This window comes from Homarus americanus, unplaced genomic scaffold (assembly GCF_018991925.1).
Source record: "Homarus americanus isolate GMGI-L3 unplaced genomic scaffold, GMGI_Hamer_2.0 scaffold24694, whole genome shotgun sequence".
Taxonomy (NCBI): Eukaryota; Metazoa; Arthropoda; class Malacostraca; order Decapoda; family Nephropidae; genus Homarus; species Homarus americanus.
The window spans coordinates 7,317,992-7,329,245 of NW_024732780.1; the positions used below are offsets into that span (position 1 = coordinate 7,317,992).

The following is an 11,254-nucleotide window of genomic DNA, read 5'->3' on the forward strand; positions in this document are numbered from 1 at the left end:
AGCATATACCTGGATCACGCGCACCTACAGTGATTTACTTGCATATATATATATACAGTATATATATATATATATATATATATATATATATATATATATATATATATATATATATATATATATATATATATATATATATATATATATATATATATATATATATATATATACATATACCCTGTACAGTATAACACACACACAGTTAACACTTATTTTACTAGTTCTTAATCTATTTTGTTATTGCTGCATCAGGAAGAGTTTGACAAACGGGATAAAGATTGTCTTAGTAATATCTATAGAACTTGGTAGATGTGTGAAGGTGATGTTAAATTATTGTACTGTAGTGCTAGCAAACTACAGTACTGTACATGAGGGTCATACTGTGTCAGTGACATCAACAGCCTTTCATAACTTTCTTGGGTCACCCTTGGTCGAGATGATTTACAGTTTGTCATTTTACACCAATGCTGGTCATATATAGGCTGATCCAGTGGTAACATGTGTGAAAGTGATGATAATGGTATCTACAGCTGTGTCAAAGTTTATATATAAAGGTGGTAATAATAACAAAACTTATGATATAGTTATGATGCTGAAAATGGCCTGTGAAAGAAACTACACAAAATACACTTATTGTCCTTACAGGTATTTGGCTCTATGTTGGCTAAAGTACATGTTGATTGTATTGAAACTGTAATGCATGACTTAACATCACCCAAAGATATTTCTTCTTCTTTCTGGTTTTATATGAAAGTACAATCAATTGTATGCAGAATACAGTTAGTTTTATATGAAATATAATAAATGGTTGTTGAAAGATCTAAAAAAAATAAATAAAAAAAAAAAAAAATAGTATCGCTCTTTTATGCATGAAATTCAACTAGCCTGTGCTTACAGGAACGGTGCCCTGAGCATGAGGGGTCGCGTAAGGGGTTGTGGCAGTATGGAAACGCTCAGCAACACAGTCTGTATTGAAAGAGCACGAGAGGAATAACATAGTACTGTATTAAAATACATATTTAATGCAGCATATTAAAATTATTTAATACTTTTCCAATAAATGAAACATTAAAGACATACTTAATGGTTTTTCTACAAAGGTCACAGCATTCCGGCTCTCACGAGCTCACATAAGGGTGAATTTTTCACGCATAAACTGAGGGGCTGGTAGTGGAGTCCTTGCATATAAGCAAATTCAGTGTACTGTATATTGAGACCCAAGTGCACTTTCATTCATCATACTACAGTAGTACAGTAGACCCTCATTACATCGCGAGAATAGCACCACTGAATTGTAAATCATGATACAGTATCTTGATTATGTACAGTATTATTCAACAAGAAAATTAATATATAGAGGAAGGGATTGGGAGCATCAAAAATATTCCTCCAACCTTAACTATAGGATGCCACTTTAAATATTTAAATGGCCTATGCCAGACAATTTTATTTGGCATAGAGAGATCCCAGACCCACTGCCAGACCACTTCACCACATGTCTTACATTCAGCCCACCTGGACAAAGTTTTCCAATACTTCTTGGTGCTTGGAGTGATAAAGGAAACACTTGAGGGACACTCAGACATATTTAAGTGTTTATGGGAACTGGTGTGTGTGTGTCATAACATGGGAGCTCAGCAGATAAGAATGAGCAAGAATGGCCTGCCTTGGGTGAAAGGCATGTGCTGCTACACAGTGAGATATGAAAGAAACTTTCATTTGTCATCAGCTGATAAATGCATTGGTCCACTTAAAAATAACTTAGTTTTTCTGGGTATATACCAGGCAATATAGAAAACTGGGAGTAATTTAGGGTGGTGCAAAGTACAGTACCTAGGTAATGAGGGTCTCCAATAGTGTACAGTACAGTACAAGGAAAAAAACATGAATCGCTACAACACTGACACACTGATAAAAACATGATCAAGGGTGAAGTATTAGATGTTGTTTACTATGAGGAGGTTGTGAGATGTTGGGGTTTACAATAAGGATGTATCTTGAAGTATGATGTGATTTGTATGAAAAAGTTAAGTAAAATATGAGGGAGTACATAATTTTTAATATGATAAAATACAGTAATGTAAAATATGAGGAAGTGTGATGATGCTACTAATGTGTGGCTGTCAATACAACAGTCCAGAAGGCCATCTACACTGTCTCCCCATCATAGTACAGGTATTACACAACAACTAAGTCACCACAACATAATAATAATGAAGTTAGTGTAATATTATCCATAAACAATTTCTATAAAATAATCAAATATTTGTGGCTGTGGACAGGTGCTTAAAAGAAAAAGTACTTAGACTTGCAGTATTAATGAACTCGTAAAGACAAAAGTCAGTTGTAAGGAAAAACCTCTCTGATCAAAGTTCACAAACCAATATGTATGTTATAAAAATTGTGAACCATGCAAACACTTTACAGTTGATTTGTAATCAAATATGAAATTTACTGCATTTCAAGTATGCCTTCTTAAGTATACTGTATGTTATATTTACACACACTGCATAAAATTACTTATTGAGGAACATTAATTCCATCAACACTTACAGTAAATATATTAAATTTGTAACAGGTTTTTCCCATCTTAAGGTAACATCCGTACTAAAATAAAAAGCTCTGCATACAGGAGTCAGATACAGTGACTCGTGACCATGGCCAACCAGATATGAATATTAGGTAGGTACAGTACTGTACTGTACTGTATCAGATAATAACTGCAGACTCTACAGTGTGGTAACTTGAGGGTCAGTGGAGTGCCATGACAGGGACCAAAGTGATTTCTCTCATCTGACATTTCCATGGTGACAAGTCAATAGCTGTCCTGGATTTGTCCTAACATGTGGGTGACCTTCCCTTCCCTCAGGACCTCACACTGACCCCTACAGTAGTCTCAGGTTGACCATTACTGTTCTTAATAAGTACTCTACAGTATTTATAAAAGTAATATTTTCCTCAAATTTAAAAATAACCAAGTCAAGGAAACTAAAACTTCGTGCAGGAAAACCAGAATGACTGACATTTTTCAAATAGGTTGAGAACTACTTATTGTTTATAACAGTCATACACACAGACCCAAAAATTGTGGTACTGTACAGTATTGTCAGTACATGGCAGCCTACTGTACAGTATTGTTGGTACATGGCAGCCTACTGTACAGTTTTGTTGTGTACATGGCAACCTACTGTACAGTTTTGTTGTGTACATGGCAGCCTACTGTACAGTTTTGTTGTGTACATGGCAACCTACTGTACAGTTTTGTTGTGTACATGGCAGTCTACTGTACAGTATTGTTGTGTACATGGCAACCTACTGAACAGTATTGTTGTGTACATGGCAACCTACTGTACAGTATTGTGTACATGGCAACCTACTGTACAGTATTGTGTACATGCGGCCTACTGTACAGTTTTGTTGTGTACATGGCAGTCTACTGTACAGTATTGTTGTGTACATGGCAACCTACTGAACAGTATTGTTGTGTACATGGCAACCTACTGTACAGTATTGTGTACATGGCAACCTACTGTACAGTATTGTGTACATGGCAACCTACTGTACAGTATTGTGTACATGCGGCCTACTGCTTCCGTCGTTTCTTTGACTGCGGACCACTAAATTTGTGACTCATTTTCCTTTTGTTTTGAAATTTAATATTTTGTATTGATCCATCTGGTGGGTCTTGAACAACAAAAATAGTTAAATCACAATTCATACACTTGTTTGTTATGACTGAAGTGAAACAGTGCACAGTTATTGCAGATGGGTCAAATCGACAGTAACAATTTGGACAGTTATCTGGACAGTGCTGACTGGGATAATTCACAACTAAATAGTTGCCATCAACCGGTGCTTGTACAACTATATTTTTCAAGTCACAAACATTTAAAGGTTTGGTTTGTTTCTTTTGAGGTGGTGGAGTAACATCAAATTTCCCTGACTTCTTGAGGCCAGCTCCAAGATACTTCAAAAAGATTTTACCGGACTGCCTTAGTTTCTTTTTCTTTGCAATGGGAGTTTTCTTTAGGTCAGACCTGGGTGGTGTGGGTGTCTGGGTACTGCTAGGTTCAACTGCTGCTGCTGATGAACTTGACACTTTTGTACTCTTAGACCGTTTCTCACGAAGTGATGAACTTGTACTTACTGCCGTGTGTTGAACCACACTGGATGTTGAAGGCTGTTTTATTGGAACAGTAGCTGGTATATCTGTTGAAGGCAGTTTTATTGGAACAGCAGCTGATATACATGTTGAAGGCTGTTTTACTGAAACAGCAGCTGGTTTTCCTGCTGAAGGCTGTTTTATTGGAACAGCAGCTGATTTACCAAGATCTGCTGGTGGCTGTGAGCTTCGTGTTACTCGTGATGCCGATACAATTGTTGGTGTGGATATATTTTGGGATTGGTATTTCTTACCACCTGGTTTTCTTTCATTGACATATTTATTACATTTAGCAATAGCCGTCTTCCAGGGAGCTAATGTCTTTAATGAAACTAACTTTGCCACATAACAACCAATTTCGTCAACAATCTCTGGAGCAGTCGGTGGTCCATTTAAACCTGCACAAAATCTTTTGATCACAAGTTCCTTTCTTATATAATAAGCCAAAAATTCAATGGGATCAAGTGTCCAAATTTTAAAACTATGTTTCTCTGAAGGACTTTTCTTGCAGGCATCTTTCTTTGGATCTTTTAAGTCTTGAAGCATGTCACAACCCACGAGTCTTCTGTTACAATGTATACACTGAATGTGGCCAAAGAAAAGATGAGATTTAAAATGTGCACTCTTAACATTGGACTCGCACACATTACACGTTGCTTCTGTTGGTTTTTCACAGATATACACAGTGTCTTCCTCTAAAAAATTATCAGTATCACTGTCATTTGAGAGGTAGCCTTCTTCTTGAACATCACTCTCCTCACTGATGATGATACCTTGATCTTCATCATTGTTATTGGTTGGGAGGTCTTGAGTATCACCTTGGTTAATTGTATTAACAGCGTCCTCAATGTGCAGGTCTCGAGCATCAACGCTGATTCCCACGGAGACCTGCATGTCGTCGTCACTCTCGCGAGCGGAATCTTCGGGAAATACGAAAGGAAGAACGGATTTGGTCTCTGGGATGTTGGATGCGTCAGAACTGATGGGTTCATAATATCTTTTAGGTGAAACCTTAATAGAGATGCCTTTGACCTCCACAAAATGAAAGTCACCTACAGTAGTACCTGGAGACTTAGGCAAGGTGTTAACACTTGTGTCATCTGTATGTTCTGGAAGAGGGTCATGTACAGGGTTACTGGCAGGTGTCTGAACGACACACTCGGGCTCAGATATCAGGGCTGGCTGTTGCTCATCACTGTTCTTCCCATTTATTGAAGCTGCTGACTCACTGCCAGATAAATCACCTAATGTGTCAGTCAATGTAGTATTTTGTTCACTATTTGACAAGCTGTTTGCACTATGACCAATAGATAATGATGTTGGCCTTGGTTGCTCTACCAATGACTTAACTGGAGAGCTCAAATTCATGGGTAATTTAACTGTTGCTTGGCCATCTGACAGACTGGAGTCATTGCAAGGTAAAGTCCTTTTCTGGTTGCCTGAAGGGCTGGACTCATCCAGTATTGCAATTCTTGGCCAAGAATGTGACAAATTTGAATCATCACACACCAAGATTCCAGATTCCCCATCTGGCGGTGTGGGCACAAGAGGAGAATGTGAAGTCCTGGGTTGTGAGCCTGACAACTTGTCAGATAACCCAGCCCTTGGTGGTTTATCAGATACACTGTAACCATCTGGTAATCCAATTCCTGTTCCAGAGAGTAAATGTTCAATACCCTCTTGTGCTGAGGTTTCTGTAACACTGTCTGATGATGAATCAGGTTCAATATTATCTGATGCTGAAACTTTGTTATTATTGTCTGATAAGTCAGATTCATTAGTGTTTTGTAATGAAGCTTTAGGAACCTTGTCTGATGAATTACATTTAGAACTCCTTAGAGGTGAATATTTGGGTAAGTGATCAGGAAAATTTGACTCCAAACTCTCTTGTGCTGAAGTTTGGGTAAGATTACCTGGCAAATTAGATTTGAAACTCTCTTGTGCTAAAATTTTGGGTAAATGTTCAGATGAATTTGATTTAGAACCTTCCTGCTTGGATATTTTGGGTTGATGATTGAGAGAGTTAGATTCAAAATTTTCTTTTACTGCAGATTTGGGTAAATATTCTGAGGAGTCTGAATCACAAACTTCTCGCACACAAATTTTGGGTAGACTGTGTGAAGAGTTGGAATAATCATCCTCTTGTACAGAGTTTCTGCATTCATTTTCACAAGAGTTGGAATTCTCTTGTAATACAGACTTTGGTCCAGAGTCACACTGATTAGAGTCACCGGATACTGCAGTTCCTATTTGATCATCTGAAGGACTGGTACTGGATTCATTTTCAACTGCAACTTCCGGCTGACCCGATAAGTCAGAAGCGTCCCTTAATGCAGATGCCGTGTCATCCTCAGGTGGACCTTCTGCAAAGCAGGAATAATCGGATATGTGAGTTTCGGGTTGATCACTTGACAAGGAGGAATTAATAAAATAATCTGGCCTGGAAACACTTTTTGACAGGCTATTAGCAAAACTTGAATTACCTGGCAATACAGGTTCCAACTGATCACTAGATGGACTTGAGCGACCAACTGACATGGTTACTTCTTGTCGGTGTGGTTGGTTGGCATCGGTGTGCAGTACAGGTCTTCTATGATCATTTGATGGATTGGAATCATCACTGAAAGCAGATCTTGAATGACCCTTAGATGGCCCAACAAGATAGGCAGAGGTAGAACATAAAGTTGATTCTAACTGATCGACCGAAGGATTAGAATCATCACGAACGACGGAAGCCAGCGGTTCAATGGATGGGGTGGAATCATCGCACGCAACAGACTCTGGAAGATCAACAGATGGGTTGGAATCAGCTCGAACAGCACAGTCAAGTGGCTGATCATCAGATGGGTAGGAATAATCACGGGCGGCACAGTCCAGCCGTTCATCAGAGAGATTGGAATCGTCGGGTACAGCAGAGTCTTGGCGATTGTCTGATGAAGTGGAATCATCACAGGCAGTAGTGTCTAGTGGATCACGGGCTGGGTTAGAGTCACCGCATAAATCGGCATATTTCTGTTGGATAAAAGGGCGGGATTCATCACACAAGGTTGTCTCAACTGTCGGGCTGTAGTCATTAGCAGCTGCAGTTCCAGGCTGTCTGTGTGTTTGGGTCGGCATGCCGCCACTCAACTTTGTAATATCGGTGAAGTCATAACGTGTGAAGTCATGAGGGCTGCTCAGAGGATGAGATATCTTTGGACTTAAAGGTTTAGTTACTAAGCCACTTGAGGATGTGGGAAGAGGTATCATGTTCCTAACTGTAAGCTCAAGTGGAACCATACTGGTATTATTAGTAATGTCTACACCTTCAATTGGGGCCGAACTGCAGTGAAGACCAACGGGAATGTTATAGGTGGTTTCTCCCGGTCTCTCTTGAAGGTGCACCACTTTGATTGGCTCTGTTTCTTTAAGAGTGTTCTGAGGAAATGTTGACACTTCAGCTTCTGCTTCAGCTTCAGATGCCTGCATTACTTCTTCATTCTGGCAGACATCAAGAGATGAATGCATTAGGTCTTGTGTTTTTTTATTCCCTTCTTGCATGTCTTTCCACAATGACATTATTTCTGCATCTTTTTGTTGTTGAGGGTCGGGAGACATGGACCGTTGTTGACCATGAACGTCTACTCGATGGCTCGCATGATCGTGTTGTTTATCATCATAACTGAGCTGACTCTCTTGTTGTTTTTGTAGGTGTGGAAATATTTCGGGAAATGGTTCACTCGGTCGTGGATGCATCAACCTGGGTTGCTGGTGTTGTCGTCCAAATCCTGGATGTTGGTGGTACTGACCCAGACCAAGTTGTTGTGGTAGTGGCAATAATCCCGACTGCTGATACTGCTGACCTAACCCAAGGTGATGCTGCTGCTGTCCAAACTGTGGCTGCTGATATTGCGACTGAATTCTTGGTTGCTGATATTGTTGCCCCAATCTGGGCTGGTCATACGGTTGCCCCAATCTTGGTTCCTGGTACTGTTGTGCTGACTGTTGGTACTGTTGTTGTTGCCATGATGACACAGTGGACATGGGTGGTATTGCTTGATGGGGATGACGAGTTCCTTCCATTCTTGGACTGGACTTCACTTCAGTCCCCTGCCAATAAAAGAAATAATCATTGATGAATACATATACTATACTGTACTGTATTGTATTGGCATTATAAAATAGGTGTACAGTACAGTACTGCACTCTTACACAGTATAGTTTGCAGAGTAAATCCTTGATTTTCAATAAGTTCCAAACTATGATACTTGTACTGTATATTGTACTGTACCATCATGAACCATTTTAGACCAAAATTTCTAATTCTAAGCTGCCATACACTATGCCAAAGATAATGATGGGAGTTTTGGCAATTCTTTTTACTACTGTACAGTACGGTAATGTACAGTTATCTAACTTTTTATGACAAAATTCTCAGTAGCACAAAGGTGGCTGAAGAAATAATATATTATCAGCAGACTTATAACTGCTTTTATTAGAATTTCAAGTGAAGTAGAATCACATTACAGATACTGTACTGTATGTATTGGTTATTTCAGAACACTGAATTATTTAATTGCAAGTGCATCACTGACTACACTATGCATATAATTAAAATTAGTGGAGTGAGTTCATTGATACTAAGAAAATAAACACAAACTACTTGATCCTTAAACCCTTTCTTAGAACTCAACCTTCTTACCCAACAAGTCCCTCTCTTCTTCTTCTTTTGTTTTTTTAATATATACAGGGATTAGCCCACCCGGGCACAGGTCACTGACCCACATCAGGGCCTGGGGAGTGAAAATGTAATAATTCATCATAAATAAAATTTAATAAAAAGTAAAATAAAATAATAACAATAATAAAAATAACTGTAATAATAATAATAATAATAATAATAATAATAATAATAATAATAATAATAATAATAAAGAACGATAAAGAAATACAAAAATGAAAAAAAAAATCAAGCGAGAAATGTTTTTTTTTTCCGGGGATTAGCCCACCCGGACATGTAATGGCCCGTCTCATCAACAGAAGTATTATATAAATGGGTTATTTACATCCGATTTATATTCAGATTCATCCCCTGTAACTTTCCACTGGCTATGAGGTGACATGTTCAATGCACGTGATAAGGTGTGCCCACGGGAAGCAGCGTCATACTATGCTGAGTAAAGGCATAAGTAGCCGGCTCTCTGGCCACCTAAAGCGGGCAGTAGTTTGATATCCTTGACTAGAGGAAGACGTTATTTGAGAGCCGCAGTGTATGGCTCCGTCTTCCCTCGAGCGAGAGTGACGCGTCTATTCCGTTCTCCTTCGATGGGTCACTACTCAAAGTCTCACTCACAACTTTATATCGAACGGACGTTGATTCACATCTATTTACATAGACGCCATCCCTCTCTCTTCACGCTCATAGATAGCGGAAGATACGGTGATCTACACTCAGGAATTATATACATAATACTTTTTAATAAAACAAGAAACTTCAATTGGGTTTCGTTACTAAAGCCCAATATATTATGTGTGAACCAACCTGGTTAACTGGGAAGTAACCAACCGGTTCAGGCACAGGTCACTGACCCACATCAGGGCCTAGGGGGCGAAAATGTAATAATAATAATAATAATAATAATAATAATAATAATAATAATAATAATAATAATAATAATAATAATAATAATAATAACAATAATAATAATAACAATAATAATAATAATAATAATAATAATAATAATAATAATAATAATAACAACAACAACACTAACAAAAATAATAACAATGATAATAATAATAACAATGATAATAATAATAATAATAATAATAATAATAATAATAATAATAATAATAACAATAACAAAAATAACAAAAATAACAAAAATAATAATAATAATAATAATAATAATAATAATAATAATAATAAAGAACCATAAAGAAATACAGTGTAGTCTTGATGTCCACTGGCTAACCGCACATAAGGCGTGGATGTTCACTGGTCTGTCCCTCTCCTGGTTTGACGACTGTTTCGTTCCCGACGTTAAGAAATTCTACGAGCACCATAATGTTCCATTTAACATTTTGTTGCTCCTTGACAACGCACCAGGACACTCGCCCCTACTGTTGGATCGCCACCCCAGTGTAAAAGTGGTCTTCCTTCCTCCCAACACTACGTCGTTAATCCAGCCCACGGACCAGGAGTTGATATGCAACGTGAAGGTTGCGTTCTCCGCAAAGAAGTTTAAGCTCCTGAACGACTACACCAACACCAAGGATGAGTTGCGGAACCTTCTGAGTGGCACAGATAGCGAGGACGAGGATCCAGAAGAAGAGTTGGCGGAGCATGAAGTGCGAGTTAAACAGTTTTGGAAAATGATTTAATGTCAAGAAAGCTGTTGATTTCTTGGTGGAGGCATGGGGGCAGCTGTCTGTGGCAACGATTCGTCACGCGTGGCGGCATGTGTTGCAAGGTATCCCAGGTGGGAGGCAGAGGCAACCTGTGGTTGGTGAGGCTCAGTCTGTTGCAGTGGCAGTGGACCTTGCAAGAGAAACTGCACAGAGTGTTACAGCTGCAGGCTTCTCCGAGAACACCAAAGACGACATCATGGAGGTAATCAGGGATCCTGAGGTGACTGCTGACGAGATGTTGGAAGACGATGACGTCAGTGAGGAGGCAGGTGGTGCGACAACACGAGAACAGAAGTTAACACATGGTGATGTAAAGGATGCCATCGAGTTTGCCGAGAAACTCAAGCTCACCCTTTCCAAAGACCCTGTCAATCACTGATATGAAGTCTCCAATAACCACCTCGACCAAACTATGGAGCCGTATATCAAGATGTATCACGACCACATCAAAACTAGCCCTCAGCGTAACATCACCGACTGTACAGTACTAGTGAGAGAGTTACTGTTATGGCTAAACAAGGTGGAGGGACAGCAGTTCTAGCACGACCATCCCAGCAGCCACCCACCCTTACCTACTAATTTTCATTCATTTCTTGAAAATTATAAGTACATAAGGAATGCACACACACAATATATTTTACAAGGTATAGCTATATAAAGATTGTTAGTCACTTACTGTGCATCAATTAGAAATATTGTTGA

The 11,254-nt window shown here is 38.8% G+C and overlaps 1 protein-coding gene across 1 annotated transcript; it reads right to left on the bottom strand.

The window, feature by feature from the left end:
* Positions 1 to 2,044: 2,044 nt before the first annotated feature.
* Positions 2,045 to 8,874, bottom strand: LOC121869015. The gene is made up of 2 exons (XM_042370075.1): positions 8,844 to 8,874; positions 2,045 to 8,251 (listed from the first exon to the last, which is right to left on the bottom strand). The coding sequence occupies exon 2, from the start codon at positions 8,222 to 8,224 to the stop codon at positions 3,584 to 3,586; it is 4,641 nt and encodes a 1,546-aa protein (XP_042226009.1). The 5' UTR covers positions 8,225 to 8,251; positions 8,844 to 8,874; the 3' UTR covers positions 2,045 to 3,583.
* Positions 8,875 to 11,254: the final 2,380 nt, after the last annotated feature.

What these genes read in the sequence shown, in the direction of transcription:
- LOC121869015 (XM_042370075.1), bottom strand. Translation starts at nt 8,224, where the DNA reads ATGGAAGGAACTCGTCATCCCCATCAAGCAATACCACCCATGTCCACT.